The sequence below is a fragment of the Boleophthalmus pectinirostris genome, unplaced genomic scaffold (genome assembly GCF_026225935.1).
Source record: "Boleophthalmus pectinirostris isolate CB_2022bp ecotype Guang Dong unplaced genomic scaffold, ASM2622593v1 HiC_scaffold_3, whole genome shotgun sequence".
In the NCBI taxonomy this organism is placed as follows: domain Eukaryota; kingdom Metazoa; phylum Chordata; class Actinopteri; order Gobiiformes; family Gobiidae; genus Boleophthalmus; species Boleophthalmus pectinirostris.
Window position 1 is genome coordinate 11,754,769 of NW_026571299.1, and position 27,791 is coordinate 11,782,559.

General features: G+C 38.0%; 1 protein-coding gene across 1 annotated transcript in view; it reads right to left on the reverse strand.

The window, feature by feature from the left end:
- LOC110170506 (sodium- and chloride-dependent taurine transporter-like) overlaps window positions 1–27,791 on the reverse strand; it is an 80,517-nt gene that overhangs the window by 78 nt on the left and 52,648 nt on the right. The window contains exons 8-15 of the mRNA XM_020936160.2: window positions 26,257–26,360; window positions 25,996–26,120; window positions 20,903–21,015; window positions 16,226–16,363; window positions 13,810–13,912; window positions 12,012–12,112; window positions 11,091–11,261; window positions 1–8,260 (exon numbers count right to left, since the gene is read on the reverse strand). The exon at window positions 1–8,260 is cut by the window's left edge and continues 78 nt beyond it. Of these exons, the coding sequence (XP_020791819.1) occupies window positions 8,102–8,260; window positions 11,091–11,261; window positions 12,012–12,112; window positions 13,810–13,912; window positions 16,226–16,363; window positions 20,903–21,015; window positions 25,996–26,120; window positions 26,257–26,360 (1,014 nt within the window). The 3' untranslated portion in view covers window positions 1–8,101. The remainder of the gene's footprint in view (window positions 8,261–11,090; window positions 11,262–12,011; window positions 12,113–13,809; window positions 13,913–16,225; window positions 16,364–20,902; window positions 21,016–25,995; window positions 26,121–26,256; window positions 26,361–27,791) is intronic.

Genomic DNA, 27,791 nt, shown 5'->3' on the forward strand with positions numbered 1-27,791 from the left:
TTTTGATTTTCTTTTTTGTAGCTTACAAGTTGGCCATTAAAATAAAATAAAAAACCTTTCAATTAAAAATGTTTTCAACAAGAATTAAAAACATTTCCCCATTTTACATTCTCCAAAAGGATTGACTGGTATACAGCTTTACAAGGAAGGACTTTCCATATAATTAACAGCAGGACTCAATTTCCCACAATCCCTAGCAAGGAGAATCTGTAACTATGGTTGTAACTATGGTTCTCTGAGTAACTAATGTTGTTAAAATTGATGAAACGTCCATAGAAATGCATGTAAGAATATAATTGTACAATATAAATGGAAAATATACCAAAAATTGTATTACAAGTTTGAAAAGATTAGAGGCAGTTTTGAATTATGAAATTTTGAAACTCAAGTCTGCGGTTGTTAATGCTCTAAGGCAGCAGTGTTCTCAATATGGATGTATGGAAATGAATTATGGGAAAGTTAGGATGGTGATATGAGAAGAGATCAGTTTTCACCAAGGCAGCCATGTTTTTTGTTTTGTTTTTGTTTTGTTTGCTATTTTCAGCCGATTCAAATAGTTAGTTAAAATGTAACTCTGGTTCTATGAGTACACAAGGAATACAATGTTGTTTATTTGGCCGGAATGTTCCGCAGTATTGCATTAACTGGTTCCTGTTTAATTTTTCAAGGTGATTCTTATAGCAATAAAACACCTGTCAATGAATAAAAGTAATTGTTTTTACTATGGGACTAAAGGCTAAATCCAGTTGTTTTGCTACTAAACTGTATACCGTATTTTTTGGACTATAAAGCGCGCTTAAAATCCTTTAATTTTCTCAAAAATTGACATTGCGTCTTATGTATTAATTCTGGTTGTGCTTACTGACCTCGAACCGATTTTATGTGGTACACGGCGCTCAAAAATCTGTCAAAATGTTTTAGTACGACTTTGGTAAACTACGAAGCCCCACCGCTTGATGGATTGTCGGAGCATTACAGCTACTGTAGTCAGGAGCCTCGTGGAGTAAAGGGTGAAGTATAGTTCTGCGTCGACACAACGCACACTGCCGCCGTTGCCTTGTCGCAGAATTAAAACACATTCATTCCACTGAGTCGTGTCCTTTAGTTCGACAGAAGCTGACCACATCTGCGCGCAAGGAGGGAGCTGTTTTTTTCAGTGCTTATAGTTTACGCAAATGAGCCGTGTGGTTTTAAGTTTCGTTTCTGTAAAACGTAAACAAATGTGAGCAAAGCTGCATTAAACACATTATTACTCAATGTATATTTGAGTCCTCCTTATAGAAAATAAAAATCCAATAATACAGATTCACCAAGACAGGGAGGCAACGCCGGGTGAATTACGCCACGATCTGTTGATAGATCGTGGACGCCTGAGCTAAGGGATCAGTCTCAATTGTCGTCTATTTGTTTCGCTTAATGCGTCTTATAATCCAGTGCGCCTTATGTATGAAAATAGATGAGAGAATTCAAGATTACTGATATTGCGCCTTATAATCTGGTGCACCTTATAGTCCAAAAAATACAGTATAATGGTGTTTTAATAGCATTATCCACTGTTCTTAGGCAGTGTTAAGCATTTTTAGTGCAACACAGGTACATTTGTAGGTTTCTGGTAAAAAAAAAAAAAAAAAAAAAAAAGCAATTTCAGGTACTATGTGACATTACGTAGGACTGCCCTGATTACAGCCATGGGTTTCTGATTACAAATATCTGGCTGCAGGGGCGGATTTTAAAGTGTCAATAACTGTTAGAACAGTCACAGTGATCCTTATACGTCCAGACTCCGCCCCGCCTCTCCTCTCACTTTTTTACTGCCCCAGTTTAGCAGCTCTATTTGAAATGCAGTTGTGGGTGGAGTTTATGTGCTTAGTCCCCCTTTAATGCCATACTGCGGAACATTCTAGTTTTGCTTCGAAGTTGGACATGGTAGCGATGGGATGATGTTAGCTGGCTTTGGGGAAAACTTCTCTTTTGTAGCGTCATAGCTGAAGCGACTTGATGATATGCAGCTGTACGACATTGTGGGCTTAGTGGCAGTGTTTTTGCATTTCAAAATAAAAGTCTCAGAAAAAATAAATCATAGTTGTAAATTCAGTTTGATGGTTTATTTTCAGTGCATTCAAACCACAATATTTGCTGTAGTGGTTCTGTTTTGGTTTCTTTGTCACAATTTGGAGCAATTTGTTGCCTACTTCAGCTGGACCCTGATCGTTCAAATTCTTCACAAGCTTAATTATAAAGTACCACTTTGGAATAACCAGCATAAAAATTAAAGTTTTCTACAAAGTATTGCACATACAAGTCGCAGTTTTTTTCGTTTTTTGATTGACAGTCCAATGAAAGAGGTACAAATATTTGGAATACAAAAGGCAAATGCGAAAAAGACACACACTTATAAATGACAACACAAAATGACCCGAACAAAATAATTAAAACATTAAAAAAAAAAAAAAAAAAAGCTTTTATCAGGCTAAAAAATAACCCAAAGGTTACTTTCACATTTCAACATTCATGTGCATGTTTGCTAATGCTTTAAACAAATCAAAAACAGGTTTAGGTTAACGGACGGGGGAGTGTAGAAAGGCAAAAGTTATAAAATACATGAAATACAACTTTGCATGTATTACTGCATAATGTGTTAAGATATGTGGCTTGTGGTTCATATTAAGAGATCTTAGCACAAGCTTTTGACCCCGTTTTGCTGAAGGACTGCGTTTCCCAGAATGCTTAGAGTCTCTGGTTTGTTAGCTAGCTGAATAATACTTGCTTTATGACTTTTCCAAGCTAGTTTGATCAAAACAAATTGATCAAAATGTACTGAAATGAATGTTAAAGAGAATATTTAATCGAAAAGCTGTTAAATTTATGAAAAGTTATCATAGCAAATGTTATGTAATGCTATTTTAGCTTGCTAGCTCATTCAGCGCGCCCGAATTAGCGTCAATGCTAACTGCTAATGTCTGGCCAAATTGTTTTTATTGTTAAAAATTTAAGTCTTTATTGGTTTAAATTTTGTGCGCAGATCTTTTAAGATAAACTTTAAGCTGTATTTAAAACAAACAAACAAACGAACAAACAAAAAACAACGCGTATGTAGTAAGGAAGAATGCAATGGCGCTTAGCATAAACACACACAACCTATTATGAAAAAAATGAATATGTTTGTACTTAGTAATGATATGAAAAATTTCTCTTTCAATTGGTCGCGATGATTCCGTGTGCTCTTGAATCACATTTTTAAAACCGATTTTACATGCGAAGGACCCTGATTTTTTCTCACGATGGCAGTGTATCTGGCCTCTGATATGAATCCCAATCGTACAAATAAGGTGCAACAATAAAATCAACTCTCCGTACATTTACTTTACGCCAAAATCGGGGGCAGTAGAAGTACTTTTTCATCCCGGTACAGTAGATAATATACGAAAGCACAAGAGAGGAGCTCCTGAGAGATGGGCTGGTGACGATTAGGCAAATGGAAAAGTTATTTGTTATAAAGAGATATAAAAATGAATGTATATAAATTACTAGTACATATAGGCAGTTGTGATAGGAGTATTAGGGCTCAGACAGATTTTGGGTACAGTCAACTTTTGTTATGACACTGTTTGGACAATTGATTTCGAATAACGGCCTTGTTGGATTTTTATTAGACATTATACAGTATAGTTTGGTGTTAACCGCAATCAACTTAAGTGTATCTGTTATAAGTGCAAATGTCTGTAAATGTAGCTTTAATACGATTGAATATAAATGAAATTGATGCGTTGTTAACATTAACAAACTTAAAAATACTTTGTCGTGATTCGTGAAAAGCTGTAGGGATTTGACAGGCCAAAATTCATCTTGAAAGAATAGATTTGAAGGTGCACTGGATAACTTTTGTCGTGGAGGGTCCACCACCTGCTTGTCTCTCTTACAGTTTGGTCTTATTCCACAGTATTGAAATAAACTTGGTAATTGCAATGAAGGCAGGTTAATGGTCAGAGCTACATGGTGACGATTCATGGTTTTTAAGGTGTTTTTCAGCTGTAAAACTGAACAAATACCGTGTTTTTTGGACTATAAGTCATACTTTTTTTCATGGTTTCCGTGGTCCTGCGTTTTATACTCCGGCATGATTTATATATTAAAATTGTCACTCTAGGCTTGTGTATCAGTATCTGCTGCTGCCTCTGTCCTGTCTGTATCATGTCAGTCGATCGCACCATTCCTTCTGTACCACTGAAAATTTAACATTTAAGTGACTTCATTGACAACCGAAACCATCCTACTGGATTTCAGAAAGGCCGGAATAATCCTAACTGGAACTGATGCTGAGTCTGACGAGGGAGCGGCACTTTGTTTACCTCCAGAGAGGATGAAGAATTCAGTGGATTTAGTGATTTGGAGTGAGATGGAGAGTTTGGTAAACTTGTTCTGTTCTATTGTTTATGTTATAGTTATCTGAAGAACTGTTCATATGTGATGTTAACAGTCTGTTGTTCTATTGTTATTGCTATAATTTGCCTGTCAACATGAAATGTCGGTTCCTGGTCTCTGATTTTATAAAATAAATTTCCCCCAAAAAGTGCAACTTATAGTCCAGTGTGACTTAAATGTTTTTTTCTTCTTCGTTACTCATTTTTTGGCTGGTGCGACTTATACTCCGGAGCGACTTATCATCCAAATACGGTAATTGAACATTAAATGCAAGGTGAATATGTGTTAATGCCCTACTGCAGAAGATTCTATGCAAAGAAATACCATCTCCATGGAGACAAGCAAGTAGCAGACCCTCCAGCTTAGAAGTGACATAGTGCACTTCAAGTGAATGTTTTTATATATATTTGTTGTGTTTTTAATCTTTCAAAGTCTTTCACAACACGGCGTCCGGACCAATTTATCCAAACAGTGTCAAACCAAATAGCAGCCACTATAAACGGGCATCTATTTTTTTGTAGACATGTGAATAAGTGCCCTTCAAATTAAAAAATACTGAGTGTCGGTATATACAGAAAACAAAAGTGTTCAAACTTTACCCCACACATTTATAGACACGACCGCCGGCGCTTTTCCAGCGTTCGTTCTTTTGACTCTTACTTTGAAAAGTAGCCGGCGGGCTGCCTCTACAAATGCACTTCAAAATAAAAGACCTTCGTTAAATGCAAACTACAGCAATATCATCAATAGTGAATACCAATAACATTATAGTCTTAATATAAAAGTCTAAACATTGAAAGAGGACAAAAGTAGTTGTCATAGTAATAATAATGTCCAAAGTTGTAAGCCGCAAAGGAAAAGCCTATATTGTAAATTGGTCTAGGGCAGAGAAATATATAGACAAAATAGATATATTGACTGTTAAGCTACTACAATACAGTACATCACAATTAACCTATACTCAAGGGTTGGACCTCCACACTTCAAATCCTTTCAGACGACCATTCAAATTCAGTTTTAGTCTAGTCCGAAAACCATAGACCAAGTACAGTGCTATAAGGCTATGGCAGATTGTGCTAAGGTGCGATCAAGAACCAGCTTCAGTCAGGGCTTTTACTTCGAAGGAATATGTCTCAACTAATGTAGGGTTTTCATTTTCTAAGGACGTAAGCGAGCGACGCGTAGCAGCCTTTCTGTGGTCCTCGTTGTTTCTACATGCGAGCGTTTTGGTGCTTTTCAGGTGAGTTGTTAACCTTTCGTAACCAACTACCTAAGAATGTGCTTTTCAATATCAGTAGCATATTTAAGCTAAAGCTGCACAAAAGCTGTTACGCTGGAATCATAGACCGTACATATAAGTGGACGTCAGCCATACCATTCGGCTCCAGTCAAATGAAGCTAATCGAGGCTGGAAGTTATACTCGTCAAATGCTCGTCAAAACACTGAATTAGCTTATGTTTAGGATTTGATCGACACTTATAATGGAATTCTCATTTACTGAATACTAAAAACCCTTTTAATTAGGGGCGTAACGGTACATGTATTCGTGCTGAAGTGTTTCGGTACAGGACGTTCGGTTCAGTGCATGACTGAGTTCACGCAATTAGTGTGTGTTTACATTCCTCCTCTACATGTGCAGGTACAGGAAAGGCTCGGCTCTTTAATATTCACGAGGGAATTTGTCCGTGATTGGGGTGGAAGTGTTTCCCATGGCGCTTTATAGTTAGGGCGACCACCTTGACAACAATTGCCCCCCACCTTGATTACGTCCCTCCGACAATATGGGCAAGTTGTTTTTTTCTCACCAAAAATATGAAGATTGAGTAAAACTTCAAGCTGGGACTGTTAGTTCTGCACTTTACTTTGTGTTTACTGTTTACAAGGAAATTATTTTTTATAATATTTCATACATGTGTTGCTTATTTGAGAATATTTTATTTAACTTATTAGTATTACCAAGCAGCACTTTGCATTTATTTTATTTTCCAGTTTGTATAATGTTAAGACAAATAGTTGGTTTAATAAAAACACAAATAAACAACAAGCAAATGGTTTAGCATTTTGTTCCCATACTGTCCCAAAAATGAACCAAACCGTGACCTCAAAACCGAGGTATGTACCGAACCATGATTTTTGTGTACCGTTACACCCCTACTTTTAATTCAGACATACACTTCGGTTTAGCCTTTTCGTGGTCCCAAAAGAATGGAATTTTCATGGCTTTGAAATTATGATTATGTCTTCATACATTCAGATCTGTGGCTGCAGCATTTCTTTGTACTACGCCAGTGGAAAATACTTTATTATTTTTTTTAAATTTTTATCAACATACAGCTGTGGCAAAAAATCCAAAAGCGGAATTAGCTCCAGCTTCACGTCTTTGAATATTTAACTATTCCAAACGTTGGTCAAGAAAAATAAGTCTTCATAAAGCATTTGTAGTGCTTAAGTTTGTTGTAAACTGGTAATAAATTAAATGGGAAAACCTTATGGCACAAGTTTGTTAGACGTGATATTTAAAAAGAGGTTTCAAGTTTCTCGGCTGGTGTAATTTCACCGTTTAGTCCATAAAACTAAGTGCTATAGATTTAATCGCAAGAACGTTTGAAAGAGGGGCAACTTCAGATAGAAATAGATTTGAAATGTGACTGGTACCCTTTTCATCAAGAAAGTCCAAGCCTGGCCAGACGTACTTACTCATTTTCTACGGATTTGGAAACAGATTCGAAAAGGACTTTAAGGAAGGTCAAAAATGAAAAATAAATAAAGCCACAGACGAGGGTTGGTAGCCTCTAAAAATAAATCGTACAAGCCAAATCAAAATCAAACTCTCTGTAATGAATATGTAGCCGTTAGCTCATTTGCTAATTGTTGTTGTTGTTGTTTTAATAAATCAGTTCTAAATAAAAGGGTATGACTCAACAATGTTCAAACAGGATCTGGATTTATTTTGCGATGCTTATGGCTAATGATAACTGCTATTAGAATAATTTTTTTAAACTAAAAAAAATTTAAAAATGTCAACGCATTGTTGCTAGCTCAGCAACAATGTAAAGTTAGTGTCAACTGTTGTGCTTACTTAAAGGGGCATTGTGTAATTTTTCTAGTGGAGGGTCTGCTGCCTGCTTGTTTCCATGGAGATGTTAGCCTAAAGTGTTCCTAAAGTATAGCACAAAACGTATATATCTCCATGGATACAAGTAGGTGGCAGGTTTACAGGTCAGATCTGTGGAGAGGCGATGCCGCCCACAGTCAGAATGTCTGTTTATAGCGATTTTTGAGCTATAAAACCACTTGTAATTGAATAAATGTTAGGTAGAGCTGTTTAATGTCACACTGTGGAACATTCCAGGTAGACTAATGACCACAGATCCATAGAAACAACCAAAAAGTTACACAGTGCACCTTTAATTTTGCACGGTTGGATATTTTTGGTAAGAGTTTCAACAAAATCCATGAAAACTTGTAGGTCTGACTGGCCAGGCTTACATCATCTACTACTACTTTCCCGATTTCACAATTTCCTAAACAGCTTGATCTTTTTTTTTTTTTCCCTAAACCCTTTTGAGTCCACCAGACGAACAGACAGACAGAAAGACAAAGCTAGCTCCGAAAGCGAAGAGGACAGAGGAGGGGTTTTCTCACGGAGAGCGCCCCCTAGCGGTCGGGTGGGCAGGTCTACATCATGGTTTCGACGATGGTGTGGCTGGGGGCCTTGAGCAGAAGGCCCTTGTTCATGTTGGGGTCCAGGGGGTAGTTGAGCTCCTTCAGACCACGGTGACCAGCGGGACGAGAGCTGGCACCTCCGCGCACTGGGGCTGCCACCGCCTTGATCCTCTGGAAAAACAGAACGAAACAAAAAGGTAAGTGAAGAGCTGTTCTTAGATAGTAGAAAATGCTCTGTAGCCAATCATGTCCTCACAGCATTTTTTATAAATACAGTCGCCCCTCGTTATATCGTGGATCACCTTTCACACTCTCGCTGTTTCGCAGATTTTTTTGTGTGTAATTTTACGTACTGCATTCCTCCCACTCCTGTCTCCTGTACAGTACAGAATGTGTTCAGCTGCCAAATTTACAGAAATGTTCGATCTCTAGCAGTGTGATTCTGAAGTGCTGTATATTTGCAAGTTTTCTCCCCAACAAAACCCACAATCTCGACGAAACATTCTGCACCAACAAAGGCTCCTCTGGTCGCAACCAAAAGGAAGAGGAAGATGCAAACCATCGCACAAAAAGTTGTAACTTCTGGACACGGGGAAAGAAGGTAGAAGTTTTGCGGCTGTAGGCAGAGTCCTGCACTGGGTTGGGTACCCACAAATAGTTGCTGAAACCAGGACTTAAGAGAGAGAACCGCAAATCCGCACAGCAAGGTATCCGTAAAGCGCGATCGGGCTACAGTCACGTTGTGGAGCTGAGCCAGACCTTTCTCCTTCAAACCTGTCCGGACAGTGAGTCCTGTTTCTGTTCTGGTTCAGTCCTGGTTTAGTCCTGGTTTACTGCTGTTTTAGTCCTATTTTAGTCCTAGTTCAGTCCTGGTTTAGTCCTCCTCTTCAGTCCTGGAATCAGTCCTAGGTTAGTCCTGGTTTAGCCTTGGTTCAGTCCGTGTCATATGCAGCGCAAAAGTTTGATATTATCTCGGGTTATATTCTCAGATAATGTGTGAGCTACTGTGTCCAAATAATGGATCAATGAAGTTTGTCTATGTGAAATGTGACAACACTGTTCTCTTATCCAGTTTGTAGTAAAACAGCACTGTGTATGAGTTTGTAGAAAGAAAGGATCAAAATTTGCCCTACATATCATCCCCAAAATATTGGCAGAGCTGATCACCCATCTGTCTCTCTGTTCTGAACAAGCAGTATCATCATCGACCATGAAAAAACTCGTATCAGTTTATCGCTATTCAAAACAGTAAAATGGATATGAATGGGACCAGATCTTAAGCCACAATATCTCACAAGATAAACTGCAGCAAAAAGGGACAAAGGAGACTGCAGATAGAAATGCTTGTCAGTTTTTGTTTTAGTTTAGTGGCCAAATATAACTTCAGATTAGACAAAAGAAGGATGTGATCTAAAAGGATTTGAGAACTGATTCAGATTGAAAGTAAAAATAAATTCAAAATGGCTTAATTCATTTGGATGTGAAATACAACATTTTGAGAGGAGAAGTTAAAGCCTGTTAATGTTTTGACTCATAAAATTTAAATTTCACTAAAAAAGATCTTGTTACGAAATGGCTTCAGCTGTTTGGTGTAGTTTCATTATATTAACCATTAAGAGAACAAAACTATAAACACGGACTGTACAAAGAAGTGGAATAAAACTAAAACTCCATAAATAACTTCCGAAAGCATCAATAAGCTACTTGTGTGCGTTTTATTTTCTCACTTTGTAGCGTAGTAATGTACAACATGACCTAGATATTCCATGGGGCTAATGTTTAAGAGAAATGACAACAACAAAGTCAGTTCGTAGGTTGGTTATTTATAAAAACGGTGTCAACTATAGACTGTAAAGAAGTGGAATAAGGGAGTGTTGATGTCTCCCACAGCGTTCAGCTCCAGTCAAATGAAGCTCATGGAAGCTGCAGTTACAGGAGTGAATTTGGAGCCAAGTTCAATATTAGGAATCCATGTACCGTATTTTTTGGAGTATAAGGCGCACTTAAAAACTAACTTAAATTTTCTCAAAAATCAACAGTGCGCCTTATGTATTAATTCTGGTTGTACTTACTGACCTCAAACTGATTTTATGTGGTACATGGCGCTCAACAATCTGTCAGAATGTTTTAGTACGACTTTGGTAAACTATGAAGCCGCACCACTTGATGGATTGTTGGAGCGTTAAGGCTACTGTAGTCAGGAGCCTCGTGGAGTCATGTCCGTCAGAAGCTGAACCGCATCAGCACACAAAGAGTGAGTTCTTTTTTTCAGTGCTTGTAGTTTATGCAAATTAGCCATGTGGTTTTAAGTTTCATTTTTGTAAAACATAAACAAATGTGCACAAAGCTGCATTAAACACATTATTACTCAATGTATATTTGAGTCGTCCTCGTAGGAAATAAAAATCTAAACTTAAATTATCCACCCACATTCATATTCATAATACACATTCACCAAGACAGGGAGGCAACGCCGGGCGAATTACGCCACGATCTGCCGATGGATTGTGGATGCCTGGGCTTAGGGATCAGTCTTAAGTGTCATCTGTTTGTTTTGCTTAATGCGCCATAATCCAGTGTGCCTTATAGTCCGAAAAATACGGTACTCAGACTTAGACTTCAACAAAATGTATGGATCCATAAGAGAAATTCTCTGGATACAGTAGCTCACACATCACAATATATAAATGGTGATAATAAATTCTAAGTAAGTCGCAGAAACAGCAAGAGACTGGTGTCAAAAGACAAAACAGACAAAATAGCGAAATAAAAACACCAGGATCAGGTAAAGTGGGTTAATATGAACATTTTCAGACCAAAATGACGAAGCTCAGCAGTAGTTACAGACAGACAGATGACCATTTTGAACATAAAGGGAATTGGCACGCCTATGCTCACTTCCTATTTGGAATGTCCATTTATATATACAGTCTACATATTTATTTATTTATTATTTTTTTTATTCTAATAATGAAAATAATAACAGTGATCTTGTACTGACCTCGATGAGCGGCCCGTCAGAGCGGATGATCTTGATGACCACCACCATGGGGATGCAGATCATGGAGGCCAGAGCCAGAGTCCAGCCCAGACCGATGGCCCAGTCCGGGTACTGGTAGACCTTATTGTACGTCAATGGCTTATATTTGACCAAGGAGAAAATGAAGCAGCCCTGCACACAGTATACAGTACCAGGTCAATATATGAAGGAAGGAGTAGGACATATAGAAGTAAGACAAGTCAAGTTTGGATACATTTTGTTTTTTTTTTTTTGTTTGTTGGTTTGTTTGCCTTTGTTTTTTGGGACTATTTACATTGTAGATTCTCATTCTAAAACTATCAATTAATAATAATTCTTGCTTTGCACACTCTTGGTCTAGTGAACCCTGAGTGAACTCACACCTGAAGTGAAAATCGTTTCAGGAAACTTTACCATGTTTTTGCAGCGCTGTTAACAAAACAAAAGGTGGCTACTCTAAGGATTTGAATCTAAAATACAAAACATACAATATTTATAAGTATTAAAAATAAAATCTTTGCTACACACTGCAAAAACTAAAATCTAACCAAGTTAAGATGACTTGAATTAACAAAGTTTTATCACGATTTGAGTAAATTTCACTTAACAAGTAAAATTATCTGCCAGTGGAACAAGACTTTTTGTACTAAAACTATGAAAATACATCTCACGACACTTAAGATAAGAAAAACAAGGACTTTTTGTGCTTAAAATAAGAAACAAAATCAAATGTTGCTTGAATAAATAAAGACACACTTATTCCATTGGTAGATAATGTTACTTGTCAACTTGAATCTACTCAAATAAAGTCAAATGTTCTTAATTTAAGTCATTTTATCTTACCTAAATATTGATTTTTGAATTGAATTGTATTGTAATTGAAGTTTTGAAAGAGACACATACCACACAGAGCAGAGGAGTGAAGACGGTCCAGCTCCATTTCATCCATGGGTTTGGTCTGTAGCCAATCATGTCCTCAACGGCATCATAGAAATTATCAACGCCTGAAACGAAGGACAACTGCATAAAACCCATCTCTTTAAACCCAACTTTCTTCTTCCTTCTGTTTGTCTTTGTTTATCTCTTCATATAAAGCATCTTTTAGTATCGTGAAAAGTGTTTTACGGCAGCAGCTCTCGAGGTCAAAGTCAGTTCACTGTGTACTTTCTGCATATAATTCTAAAGCCTTTTATTGTCAAAGAATAAGCAAATTTAGTAGTAGTTGTTGTTAGTTTTATCACAACCTTGTTCTGCCCTCTGAAGGTTTTATTTATTGTGGTGAATAATTAGGATGCTCAGAATGCTTAAGGTAAGTGAGTGAGTGAGTTTGGATGAGTGCAGAATCTTTTTAAAAGGGATATGAACTGATATTTTGGATCTTTTATGGTTAATTGAGCAATATTTAACCATTAACACATGCGTTTAGTATCTTTACTCTGTTTGCAAGAATATAATCTCCTTATCTTTATTATAAGAGCACTAAAAGAGTTACGACCGTCCATCTGTAACAACAGCAGACCGTTCTGTATACTGTACCTACTGCATAATGGCTGCCTTTATGTTTCTAAATGGGAGTCGTCTGATATGTAGATAATAAATGACCCTGTACTTTTATAAGTAGATTATAAATGGCCTGAGCTGTTTGTACAGTGCATTTAGTCTAAACATAGGCACGGCTATGCATTAGAGTGTACAGGCTGGAGCGGGAAGTCCTCAAGATGACAGCTACTCACATACATATTAATTATTTTTATGGACTATTAAATGTAGTTAAAATTACAGCAAGCCTATTCTGAAAGTTTAACGTTGTTCTAGTTGTTTCCCTTCACATTTTCCCTCTTGAAGTTGTATTTCGAGTAATTCATGCATGTCTGAGCAATCTTTAATTTCTTATTTTCAAGACACCCTATTGCTAATCAAGTCTCGTTTCAGCACCACCAGCACACACCCGCTGCTCTGTGCTTACTTCGTTCACCAATTTTATTCTCTTAACATGTGATGGAAGTAGGATTCTGCAGCGTTGTGTAGTCATTTTAGCACATTTTTAAAAATCTGCTACTCGCTAGTGTGATTTGGAGCTGACTCTTTGTTGTGATGACGTTTACGGTGACATCAGCTCGCACTGGGCGCCACGGTTTTCTAACGCGTAACTTAGCAGACTTGTTTCCTTTAATAAGTCATTTTAGACCATTGTTTCTCAAAGACCGGGTCATGGCCCTCAGGTGGGTCGCAGGAGATTTTTTTGGGGTCTCCTTGTCACTATCTGCATGTAGGTCTGAAATATACATAATACATAAAGCTCTATGCAACTCCCCGTTCCTCACTGTTTCTTCAGCACCGTCTTGCCTAACCAATTTTCACACTGATCATGGTTTTTCATAATTTAAAACTTGAGTAATACTAATTGTTCAGAGAGACACACAGTAAAATATCCTCATTAATGTTCAATAATAGTCACACATTTATTTTGTGATTTACGAATAAAGTCTATTGTCTTGGGTCGTGAAGATTTGTGACTTTTAAAATATGGGTCCCCAGAAAAAAAAGGTTTGGGAAACACTGTTTTAGATGAATACTGCAAATTAAAATGTGCAAATAACATAATGCCCTACGAGTGTTATAGATCATAACTTTAGAGCAGGCTCAAGCACAGTATGTGTTCTTTAATAATAGAAGTAAAATAGAGTTGAAATAGACGTACCATAAACCCAGGCAACAGCAACGCATTCAAAGAATGCCACCCACAGAAGGCACACACCGCTGGCTGCATAGTAGTCGAACAGCTGGAACACGTACATGCCACCCTGTAAAACACACACATGAGTCATCTGGAGATATTTTGCAACCGTACCTCCTCTTAGTTATGTATTCATGTTTATTTATGTTCGTGTTCATGTTGATGTTGATGAAGTCTGGCAGTTCAAGTCCTTCTGTATCGTCTTGATGATACTTGGAAGTTAAAGGTTCTATGTTATAATAGACGGACTCTTGTGAGCTTGAAGCAGAGGTGGGACCAAGTCTTTGTTTTGCAAGTCTCAAGTAAGTCTCAAGTCTTTGACCTCAAGTCCGAGTCAAGTCCCAAGTCAAATACAGGCAAGTCAAAGTCAAGTCTCAAGTCCCTGGCCCATAAGTCCAAGTCAAGTCCAAGTCATCTGCTTTGAGTTTCAAGTTATTTCAAGTCTTTAAACCAAAGTACCAAATATAGCTTAGATTTTTGCTATTTATATGACTTTTAAGATAAATTGTACTTTAAAAATCATAGTATATTTGTATATGAGTATTTATAGAGTATATAAGAGTTGTAGAAATTAATTTAGTTAATTTCTCTTTTTTAAATGTCTTGACAAGATCTTAGAGTGAATCATTACGGTCAGAATAGAAAGAATTCAGATTTAAAAGTGTCACAGGCCTCAAGTCCGAGTCAAGTCCCAAGCCACTAGGGGTGTGCAAAAATATCGGAATATCGATATATTGTATCGTTTAATGTGATGATACAGTATCAATATCGTGGGCTACTGTATCGATATATGACCAAGAGTATTTTTATGTGTGTTTTACTAAATTATTTTTGTTACAGTGCTACAGTTTTGTTGCTTGTGGAGTGAAAGGAAACTCATTTATGCAACACATTTGACATTTTGACACTGTTTTAAGGATTAAAATGTATGTGTTTCATATGAATTTTGCACAAGAAGTGGTTTAAGAAAGACTTTTAGTATCACAGCCATGATTTAGCCTTTATTTTTTAGTGAACTGTATCGAATCGATTTGAAATACATCATTTTGAATAGAAAGTGCACTGTATCGAGATATGTATCGTATCGTGGCCTATGTATCGAGGTATGTATCGTATCGGCAACTTCTTAATGATACCCAGCCCTACAAGCCACTGACTTTCAAGTCCAAGTCGAGTCCCAAGTCTTACTCCATTTTATCATCTCAAGTCTTATAAATAATGACTTAAGTCCGACTCGAGTCCAAGTCACGACTTGCAAGTCCCCATTTCTGGCTTGAAGTCATGTTATAATGTTGTTACATCCTCAAAAACAGACGTGGAGTTATGTTTAGCTTCATTCACACAAGTTTGAGTATCCCTTTATTATTAGTCTTTCTACATCTCCAAAGCTCAAAATACTCTGCTCCACCTTGAGATGTCGAAGCAGTAGTTTTCAATTTAGCAGCTCCTTTTACCTTTAGTTCACTAGAGGTAGGAAATTCCAGGACTGAAATCATCGAAATGATCCTAGTGAAGGTGTATGGGGTTTAAAAACACAGTGGAGAACTTCCTGTATTATCACATGACATCACAAGGTGGAACAGAGTGTTTTCTGTTTTGAGAGAAGAACTCAGCCTAAATATGCAAGGTTTGTGTGTTTGTGTGAATGAAACAAAACACAACTCCAGGTCTGTTTGTGACGAGGAAACAACATTATAAAATGGGCTCTTTCATGTTTTCTGTGGAAGTTGTTGGTTGAAAAGTTTGAGAAATGACTGACTCATTTGTTGTGTAAAAATATCTTGGAGCTTGGAGAGACTTCAGTGCTTCTGTGTCTTGTCCGTTAGAAACAACACATGAGCTGAATCTGAGAACCTTTCTGCTTTTAGCCCAAACATGTCACACACTGGGTCTGGGTGATGAGAAAAACTTAGGCACATCTGTCTATTAATACTACAGAGGGAAGTTCTCACGGCTCCATCCATAATAGCCCCGCTCCCCATAGACCCCAAACGGCCTGAACGTGGCTTGTTTTTCCAAATGTTCTGTACCGAAGAGGAGCTGTCGATCTTACAACTATAGCTGCATGAGTGTGGTGGAAAAATAAATAAATAAAAATACATTAGCAAGAATGATGTTCAGATGTTGGAGAAACATTTTGATTTCGATTTGTTTCTGCAGCCCTCTTTTCAACAGCAGCAGAGTATTTTAAAATCAAACTGTCCTTGTAAATAAAGAGAACAGAATACAAACGGCTCTGTGGTTTGTATGTGCTGCGTCTTTAGAGGTAATGTAGGTGTGGAATATTTGGCATGTGTTTAACTCTGAGAACACATGAGTCACTGAGATGCGGTTGCCGGGGAAATGTTGTTGCTATGATGCGGTTGCCGTGTAGAGTTACCTTGGTGACCATGGTGAGTCCGAGCAGGTAACTGATGCAGCAGAGTATAGCGATGAAGACCTCTCTGCGGTAACCCTTCCTTAGGAAGGACGGATACAGATCGACCAGAGAAGTGATCTGCCCTTCCACCTCCACAAACTGAAAATACACACAAAAGGATATTTAAAGTATATTAAAAAAAAAAAAAAAAAAAAACTCTTCCACCTCCACAAACTGAAAACATACAAGAATATATTTAAAGTATACTAAAAAAAAAAAAAAAAAAAAAACCTTCCACCTCCACAAACTGAAAACACAAAAAAGGATATTTAAAGTATATTAAAAAAAAAAAAAAAAAAAAAAAAAAAAAAAACTCTTCCACCTCCACAAACTGAAAACACACAAAAGGATATTTAAAGTAATAAAAAAAAAAAAAAAAACTCTTCCACCTCCACAAACTGAAAACATACAAGAGTATATTTAAAGTATACTAAAAAAGATAAATAAATAAAAAATAATAATAATAAATCAATGAAGAAAAATACTCTTCCAGCTCCACAAAGAGGATTTTTAAAGTGTATATATATATATATATATATATATATATATATATATATATATATATATATATATATATATATTTAAAACTAAACTCAGCTGTTTTGAAACCTGAAAAATTCCCACGCTTTTTTTTGTGTGTGAGAATGTTTTTACAAAAAACATTGTTTTGTTTGTGTTTTACTTAAAGGAATCTGGCTGTGTTCAAAATGGCCACATGATTCAAGGGTCACATCATTTTTAGAGTGTCCAAGGGGGTGAAGAAAAAGTGAAAGGTAAGTGACTAAGTAAGTTTGAAAAGGTAGTGTCCAGCGTTGGTCACTAGGCCGGACAATCTACCCCAAGAGTTGTAAAAACAGCAGTGGACGGCGGCAGGCCTTTAACTCAAAATGAGTATTTGAACTCAGAAATCAGTTTTTACTGAAGCCCAAAGAACTTTTTTTTTTTTTTCACCCAGATGCAGTGGTGTAGTGGGGATTTTTAAGTGGGAGTATGCAATTCGTGACGTGATTGATGTGATGAACCATTTCCCTCAGTCCTGGTCCCTGATGTGGCAGGTCTCTATAGGACAGTAGTGCAGATATCATGAGTCTATGCAGGTTGTTTTCACCATTGCCAAAAGCTCAAGTTTGACATTTAAGTTGTAGCTATTTTATATTTGTTATTTGTTTATATCTCACGTCGGGAAAGTGGGTGGATGGTGTACCTCGACATGCCACGCCCACTACACCCCTGACCAGCGCGGACAACTTCGTGAGCGGACAGTTCGAATCTCTGCATGAACAAGAGAACTATATTTGATCTGATAAACAGCGCTGGACGTTGAAGAGAATGAGGGGTCAGGGACCAGGGTGGACATTCGGACACAACCTCTGAGTATTTTGACGCCAGCTTTTCTGCTCAAGGGTCTACCACTGGCTTGTCTCCGTGGAGATGTTATTGCTTTGCCTGGAATATTCCACAGTGTTGTTTTGAAATGCGTACGCCAAGAGAGATTAGTTTAAGGGCCTGTCCACACAACAACGTTATTTTTTTAATCGAAATGGTGAAGTTTGTATTCGTTTTGGCCTTTCGTCCACACGGAGCCAACGTTTCAGGTGGGCGAAAACTGTGTTTTTTGAGAACGGGTTCCAGAGTGGAGAAACCTGAGAACGCTGATGTTGTGTTGTCGTGTGGACAAACAAACTGCAGCTTTTGGAAAACGATCACGATGACGCCCTCTAACTAGCCTCTGCGGACCGCAAGACCGTTGCCGAAATGGGACAGGTGTAGCCAACGGAACCGCTAACAACACGCACCACACAGACTACGCACATGGAACAATAACAAAGATAACGCATAAATAATTATACTGTAGGATTTCAAGACCAAGTTATTCTAATAATTCTCTTCCAAATCTTATAGCTAAAAACAAAAAAATTCTGTTTAACTTTTGCAAAACAAAACGTCTATATTTCTGGGACACATCTAAATAGACTTAATTACCTTAAAGTTAAAGAAAAAGTAAAAAACTGTGATGGGATACACATTATTAAATATTATTATCATTGTTTACAGCGCGATATATACAGGTGTGGCATATGTATTACATCGTTTTCACTCAGTGCTCCGTTGTCGTCTGACTGTGAATATTTTTCAACCCGCAAAAAAAAACAAAAAAAAAACTCAGGAGTGTTGTCGTGTGGATGTAGCTTAAGACTTTGGTGTGGATGATTTCAAACAAAGCCATTACCTCACACTAAGGGGAAAATCAGGTGGCCGGCACTATCAAAAAAGTTACATAATGCATCTTTAAATGACTTCATAACGCTATTTGCTTTAGAGTTTCCTTTACGGATCAATAAAGTGTAAGTTAAATAAATGACACCAGCAACAATATCACGCGTACTACCTTGCTATTTGCAGTAAGTGTTGTATTGTATAACTTAATGACTTCATCGCGGCTTCTGTTTTTCCGTTAACAGCTGCACTATTTTTGCCGTAGTATTTTTACGACGTTCGATACCGTCACTCAGTTAGAGGCTCTTTGTTTAGTGCGTCGTAAGATAGCGCCTTAGCCAGCTGCTTTATGTCCGCAAGTCCACGCTGATGCTACACACATGCACACACACACACACACATGCACCGACACACACATGGCCCATACCGAAATACTACAGTATCCAGGCCAAACAACAGCTGTGGACCTCTTACGTAACCGCTGATACGTGTTTGTAGAAACTGTCTTTAAGATACGCTAACTTTAGAAAGGCATTATCAAGCTGGTATGTTTCGTCTGTTATAAATGCCCAAACTTGGCCTTATGTTCCAGGAGGCCAAGATTTACACGTCGGACAACTTCCTATCCACATGTAAAGGAATTTGGACAGAGATAATTCGGCAAATATGTTTCTGTTTTGTTTGTGCAGAAAGATGTTTGGAATCCAGACACCGTGTTCTTTCCATTTTACCTTCCATTCATAGTTTAACAGCGCTTGAATAAAATACCCTCAGCAGGCTTGGATCTTCACAGAACCGATACGTACTTTGCTTCGCTCGCAGCTACGTCGTCCGCTAATCTCCACGGTGATAGATAAGTTAAAACTCCACTGCTGAACATCCAAAAGAAAGCAAAAACATCTCCAGACGAGCAGCAAGTGTGTATCCTCCTAACCGAAATGTCGTCATATCGTATCGTCAAAAGTCTCAATAATATCACAATAGCTAAAGAAAACAAAAAACAGAGAGAACTGCATAGACCATGATCCTTTGCTGAGTTTCAATCGAGATTCCGACTATGAAAATACTCGGCAAAATCGTGATTTTCGTGCTCCAAAATGTGTCACGTCAAGAGCTCAGTTTCCACATCTGGTTTGTGACGGCAGATCAGAAACGTCATTTAAAAAGAGTTTGAGAATGTTTGATATTTCACGGTAACGTTGGATGGTCAGTCATTTGTGTTTTAATCCATGTTTTATTCAAATTTATTTAACCTAAGGTGTGTAAATGTATTTATATTTTTAAAGTAACGCACAGTTATAATGTTCAATTTGAATGTATTTATACGGTGGAGGCTTTACTATGAGCCAGAGTCCTGCACCAGGTTCACCCGGTTCTGGAATTTTGCGGGCAGGTAATGATTGCACACGGGCGGGTCAGGTGAGTCAAATGAACGAAGAATGGGAGAAAAATACTTGACACGCGTCCAGGACGTCTGTTGCCCTGGAAACAAGTGCCATTTCCCCGTCTTTTCTCAGAACAATGACAGACCAGGCTGAGAGAGACTTTAGTGTATTTGTTTCATAAAACCATCAGCGGAGGTGATTGGCTCGGCTGCTTCGCTCCTGGTCTAGTCCTGGTTTAGACCTGGTTAAGTCCTGGTTTAGACCTGGTTTAGACTTGGTTAAGTCCTGGTTTAGACCTGGTTAAGTCCTGGTTTAGTCTTGGTTTAGTCCTGGTTTAGACCTGGTTTAGTCCTGAATTAGTCCTGGTTTAGACCTGGTTAAGTCCTGGTTTAAACCTGGTTTAGTTCTGGTTTAGACCTGGTTTAGTCCTGGTTTAGTCCTGGTTTAGACCTGGTGTAGTCCTGGTTTAGTCTTGGTTTAGTCCTGGTTTAGTCTTGGTTTAGTCCTGGTTTAGTCCTGGTTTAGTCCTGGTTTAGACCTGGTTTAGTCCTGGTGTAGTCCTGGTCTAGTCCTGGTCTAGTTCTGGTTAAGTCCTGGTTTAGACCTGGTTTAGTCCTGGTTTATTTTTGGTTTAGACCTGGTTCAGACCTGGTTCAGTCCTGGTTCAGACCTGGTTCAGACCTGGTTCAGTCCTGGTTCAGACCTGGTTCAGTCCTGGTGTAGTCCTGGCGATTGGCTCAGCAGTTGGACCCGTGCAGGACTCTGCCCTTTTGGGTTTTTTGCCTCTTCCTGCACCTACTATTTTTATTTAAAGTGCTTTTTTTTTATTGTTATATACGTGTAACATAAATAAATAAATGAAAAAACCAACTGTTAATAAGCATTTTAAATCTTAATTCTTCATATTATGAATATATTAGATTATGCACAGCGTGAATTCCCTCTAGGAAAGTTATGCAGTAGTGGCTTTAAAGGTTCACTATGTAACTTTTCACAGGTCCTAGTGCAGCTTTAACATAAAACCCAAAGTGCTCACCTGACTGTCGAGGCCAAGCAGCAGCAGCATTATAAAAAATAGGACAGCCCATAGAGTTGGGAAAGGCATCATGGTGACTGCCTTGGGGTACGCTATGAACGCCAGCCCGGGACCTGCAGCGGGGACGGGGGGGCGGGAGGGGACAAACAAAAACAAACAGAAGCCACGTTAGCATCATGCGAAAGGGCCAATCTGATCTGCGGCCGCTGTCGGACCAACCAAGAACCCGACCGGCGGACGGCGAGACCAGACCGGAGCAAGTAGCATTCAGATCGCTAACAATGCTCTAACAATTTAAACTAGAGTTAGGACAAAAAATGTGTCTAAACTAACTATACTTACCCATTTTGCCCTAAAATAACATAATATAACAATTACTAGGTTACATATCATATTAAATCTAAATAGTATTCTAATGTTTTCTCAGTTTTCAAAGGGAGTTTAGCTGTGGAAGTAAGTACAAGTAAGTATAATGCACATTGCGGTACATGGTTATATAAAGTACAATATAAAAATAAACAATACGACAGCCCATTACAGAAATTTGGTAAGTAAGTCGAGAGTTTTTTTGCTACATGATCGTTAAAGGTGCATCGTGTAACTTTTCTGGTGGAGCGTCCGTCCAGTGCTTTTGTTATTCAGGGTTCCCACGGTCATGGAAATCCTGGAAACGTCATAAAATTTTGTGACTTCGATGAAAGTTTTAGAAAAGTCATGGAATTTTAGTATCGCTTTCACGCAACTACAGCGTTCTGTTAAGTTATCATTAGGCTATTATGATTATTTCCGAACGTATGCCCCTTTTGTTTAGCCAGGCTGACGTCACCGCTAAATTTGATTTCTCTCCAGCGGCTAGGTCAGGAATCGGAATACACGGTTAGACGGTTCGCAAAAAACCCAGAAGTGCGAGTTCGGGCACCAGCCAATCAGCGAAGAGACAGACGTTCTGTGTTGGCAACGATTGAGGATTTCAAGCCAGAACAAAGAGAATGTTTGGTGAATTTTATCAAGGGCAAAGACATTATTGTCCTTCTTCCTACAAGATTTCAGATTTCAGCTTAATAGAACAGTTAGCGGCGCATTACATACCTCACGACCAAATAGTAGCGATTGGTTAAATGAAAAAAAGTCAACGCAAGCGAATGAATCGAGGCCAGACGGTTTCTACGTTTTGTTTAAAAGAGATGACAATAAATGCACTGAAAGTATTTTGAATGTTAAACTATAATACCAAACCATAAGGTGAGTGGAAAACATTAAAATTTCATATTTAGCTGTAAAAGTCTGATCAGTTCTACACATGTAGGTCGTAAACTCATGGAAAATTCACTTTAGGTCATGAAAAAGTCATGGAAAAGTTTTGCAATTTTCTCAGTGAAAAAGCGTGGGAACCCTGTTATTGCTTTGTCTCAAATGTTTCACAGTATGGCATTAAACCTTTCTATCATCATGGAGCCCAAACCAGGCCAAGTTACAGGCCAAACCTGTGAAGAGGCGACCCCATTCAGAGTCAGAATACCATTTTTTCTATGTATTTTTGAGCAATAAAACCATCTGTAATTGAATAAATTAATACCATACTGTGAAACATTCCAGACAAAGCCATAACATCTCCATGGAGACGAGCAACTGACGGACCCTCCACCAGAAAAATTACACAATGAACCTTTAAGGAATAAGAATTGAGAGTGGAAATCTTGAAATTAAGAACCGTTGTGTAGAAAAACTGCGACGCCACAAAATTTCAGACTCAAATTTCGATGCTGATGTCAATCGCACCATGAGTATTACAAGCACTCCTTTTGTACTTTTATGTTTTGGACTAGTTTGTTTAGTTTACTGTGGTCTTATACTAGTTCAGGTCAAGCCTATATCGACATGAGTCCAATTTCTGTATCAATACTTGTCCAAATGAGTATCTAGTTTTGTCTCTGTATTGATTAGTATCTGGGTTTTGACATCGTTTTTCCTTTTACAGTCCTATACTGTGTTGTAAAAATGGCTGTCCCAACTATAAAAAACTCTCAACTATTAAACCAGCTACTCTAGAATAATCTAAACTGTCACGTGATGCGCATGATTCACATTTCCCATAGTTTGGAAAAAGCAAACCAAGTCCATCACCTCCCAAAGTCACAGTAAGTCACCACCTAAAGACTTCACTCTACATTTTGCATCGCCCCAGTGTGGTGGAGGTGTAATGCAAAATGAGCCGGGAAAAAACAGCAGCCGCTACAATCACATGTACGCCTTGTTTTAATGTTTTATTTGTTTATTTTATGTATATTGTTTTCCTCTTTTTGGTCATAGGCGTAGTTTAATGTTGAGGAGAACCAAAGACGTGAGGAGCAGGAGGCACTGAATCAGCAGACAGAAGTGTAGTGGTTCACTTTTAGAGGCATCCATCCAACCAAACACCGCTGACTCACAGCTCAGTGTGACGGGGCTGTGTCAGCTCTCAGTGCTGTGTTACACTGTTCATCGCTATCCCAACACAAAGTCACTCTGTCTAAGTCTTATCACATTAACAGCATTAATAATTAGGACTAAAAATGACTAATGTATGTGCTTTAAATATGTGTATACTATGATAGGCTTGTCTAGAGGGATAGTAGTAATTCTACAAATGAGATACATGCTGTTTATAGACGTATTGGAACCTGAAAATGTAATAAAAACCTTATATCGTTACAGTTTACAGGCTTCGAAGTGCAGTGTGCTGTCTGAGTAACAATGTGGGGTTTCGATAATTATTAATACGAGCCTTTAATTTGAACCGATATTGTCACAGCAGCTCTGAATACAATTTAGTATCACAAAATTGTTTAACGGACTAAACACGGGGAGTCAGTGTTTCAGTTTTACGCAGCTAAAACCTGGAACAGTCTTCCTGAACATGTGAGACACGCCTCTACTTTGACTATGTTTAAATCAGACATGTCAAACTCAGGCCCGGGGGCCAAATTTGGCCCGTGATATAATTATATTTGGCCCGCGAGATCATTTCAGATATGTATTAGAGCTGGCCTGCAGCTATACAGATAGACTATAGAGCAGGGGTCTCCAACCTTTTTCCTGTGGTGAGCTCCTTTACAAAACAAAAATGCCAGAGAGCTACTCATTTTAGCAGCCGCAAAAAATTTAGATGATTATAAGAAAGAGGGTGAGCTTTTGGGTATGGTCATTTAATTTATTCTTAATTTATATATATATATTTTTGATTATTTTATGATTATTTTATAATAATAATAATAATAATAATAATAATAATAATTATTATTATTATTATTATTATTATTATTATTATTATTATTATTTATATATGTATTAATATATATTTTTTTTGTATTATTGTTTTTTTTACAATAGAGATTGGATATTACAGTGGAGGAGAGTAATGGGAAGGGGGGTTTAGGGAATTTAAAAAATCGTCACATTATATTACTACTAATTGTTTTTCTCTGTGAAATCTGCTGTAAGTGCACACACACACACACACACACACACACACAGAAAAAACTGTTATTCATCAGTACAATGGTATAATTCCAAAATCCTTTGGCGAGTAACTCCCGAGCTACAGGTTGGAGACCCCAGCAATAGAGACATTATTTATTTAAAATTGTGATATTATTTTATATTATACTTTTTTCTGGATTCAATATTTAAGCAAAACTATTATTAAATATTTATTTTAATAAGAAAAGGTTTAACATTACATATCCTGAAAGAAGAGAAAACATGCAGATGTTGTTGAAACGTTTCAGTAAATCTTTAGTTTGGCCCACGACTTAGTCCCAGTTTTTCATTTCAGCCCCTGTGAATTTGAGTTTGACACCCCTGATTAAATCCAGACTCACAACAGTTCTGTTTAGCTGCGTAAGACTGAAAGGTTTTCATTCTGCACTCTTCTCTCTCATTTAATGTCTCCCTCTTTTTTTATTTATAAAATGTTTTCATGATTACTTATATTTTGATCTGTTTGTATTGTGATTTTCATGTATTTCTTTTCTGTAAAGCACTTTGGGTACGGATTGTGCTACACAAATAAACTTGCCTCACCTTGTCTTGCCTAATGAACTATTGTTCTGTCCTTTGCTATAGGCCTAAGTTAAAAGCCTTTTATGTTTAACGGCATTCATTTCATTTCTAAACTCGTAGCCTATACGGACACTAGTCTGTCTGAAGTTACTTTATCTTATAAGTAAAAGCTTCATGTGAGCTGCTTTTGTAGAGGATGTGATCTGCAGGGTTAATATTACACTATGGCTGCTCTGTGCTATAATGATGAGAATATAACAGTATAACAGTATAAAAATGCTCTTTGCTATAATATGGAGGCCTATGTCTCTGTATGTGTCTATTTTTGGTGAGTTTATTACTTTTGACTGCACTGTATAGACCTGCCCAAAGCGCTGTAGCCTTCTGTTCATCGCTTCTCAAATACAAAGTAAATCCGTTTACTTCTTATCACATTAACAGCATTAATCATTAGGAAAACTAAAGCTGGTCACTACAAATGTCAGGTGCAGTGGTATTATAGTACAAAAAACAACATTTGCCATTTTATAATCACAAAGCAAAACATGGATTGTACTTTTTTTATGGAAGGAACCACAGCAATGGTAACACCAGTTCAAAACAAGCTTTTGGAGGCATCTGGCACAAGATGCACTATGTTCTCCACCTACTGTACTCCACTCAGGTTTAGCCTAGAGCCTACGCTATTCTAACTCCGACGGACAGCTCTCTTCTTCTAATTCACTGTCACGGGGCAAAATGGACGACTATGCAAAGTAAATCCAAAGTAAAATAATTTCTCTTGGGGAAAACTTGCTTCTCCAACGTGTGGTGTCTTGCTGCTGAATTATCGTGGCTACAATGCACTCTTATTCAAGGTGTTTGATTGCGGAAAACTCCCATATTCCGATGCCGTCTTTTGTCAATAGAATCCGTTCTTTTCCAAATGACCAAATGGTTTGTGTTTTGTCTTTTCGTTGCTGTTTTCTTTAACGTGGTATTCACTTGTTATTTCATTAGTTGAACCAGGAAGCAGCGCCCACCATCACTGCCGCCTTTACAGACCCGCGTACCTGACTCTGCCACATCAGCAATGTCCACCCCTTGCTCTTGTGCCATGAAGCCCAGGACGGAAAATATTGCGAATCCAGACACAAAACTGGTACCACTGTTGAGGGCTCCCAGCAGCAAACAGTCCCTATATCACACATATGTCATGGAGGAGGATTTGTTAATGAACACAGCAGTCACCCCCCTCACTTTTTTTACCCGCTAAAAAGACGCTAAATACTAACAGCCCGCTAAAAAAGTCCCCCGCCCGAGCGCAGCCTCACCTGTAGCAGTTGTATTTGTACTTGTTGTAGCTCCCGAGAGAGGTCATGGCACCCAGGCAGATGGCGTAGGAGAAGAAGATTTGGGTGCCCGCGTCAATCCAGACCTGTCAGGGGTGAGGGGGGGAGAGAGCGGGGACAAAAAGGCTGAGGCCTGCTGGTGTTGGGACCAAAGAAACCAACGCGAAATACAGTGAAATGCAATAAGATAACAGGCTAATGGGCGTAAATTAGTCATTTGAGGCTCTGTTGGCTGTAATAGGGTGACCAGATGTCCTTATTTACCCGGGACAGACCCAGTTTTGAGCCCTGTCCCAGCAGATTTATCCAAAACCAGAGATTTGTCCCAGTTTTCATACAAGAATTACCCCTATTTTTGACCAATTTGATCCCTGCCAACAGTAAATAGACACATAAACTGTCATCTGTTTAGGTAAAATACAGAAAAGCTGCTTAGAAACGACCAAAACACAAAGAAACTGTGACTATACTGACTCACGTGTTAGTCATAAATGGTTTCTGCAAAACAATGTTCCTTGATTACGCACTCTTTTCACAATTTTGTAATTGTCAGCCACCAAAAAAAACGGGATGTCCCAGTTTTTTATTGTGAAATTTTGGCACACCCTAGTTTATAATCATGTTATGGATAATATTCTGAGTTACAGCAGTGGAAATGTTGATTTAAGAATTATAACAGCTCAAAATACAAAATAATTTAACGTTGCATTGTCTAACTTTTCTGGTAGAAGGTCCACCGCCTACTTTATGTCCATGGAGATGTTATTGCTTTGTCTGGAATGTTTCACAGTTTGGTATTAAACCTTTCTTTCATCATGGAGACCAAACCAGGCCAAGTTACATGTCAGATCCGTGGAGAGGCGACCCTGCTCACAGTCAGAATGCCTGTTTTTTAGGTATTTTTGAGCAATAAAACCACCTGTACTTGAATAAATGTAAAGTAGAGCTGTTTAATGTCATACTGTGGAACATTCCAAGCAGAGCAATGACATTTCCATGGAAACAAGAAGTTGATGGACCCACTACTGAAAAGTTACACAGTACACTCTTAAGGATAATACCACAACGGCCAGGGTACACGTCACTTACGTTAATGCTTTTCTATGGCAAAATATCTGTGGAAATGTCTTGAGTATTTTCCTCCCGCTTCATAAATCTGTCCCATCACCAAATCTTCATCCAACAAGTTCGACAAAGGACAAATTCTGTCCATGAAGAATTTATCCACAACTATCAAGCTAAGAAAGACGAAAACGTAAAGGCGAACAACGACGATGCATTAGTGAACTACTCCTGAGCAAAACTAATGTTACGGTCATGAATAAAACATAAGTAATAAATAATTCATCAATAAGCAACTTGTTCACTCAGACTGATTCTACAATTAAAATTTTAAATCGATTTGATGATGTAGATATTGGCATAGACAGGGAGATTTGTGCAGTTCAAATGCTGCAGATGTTCACAGATTACATGTCAAGCACTTAAAGTTAACAACTTACTTAAGTTTTATTCAT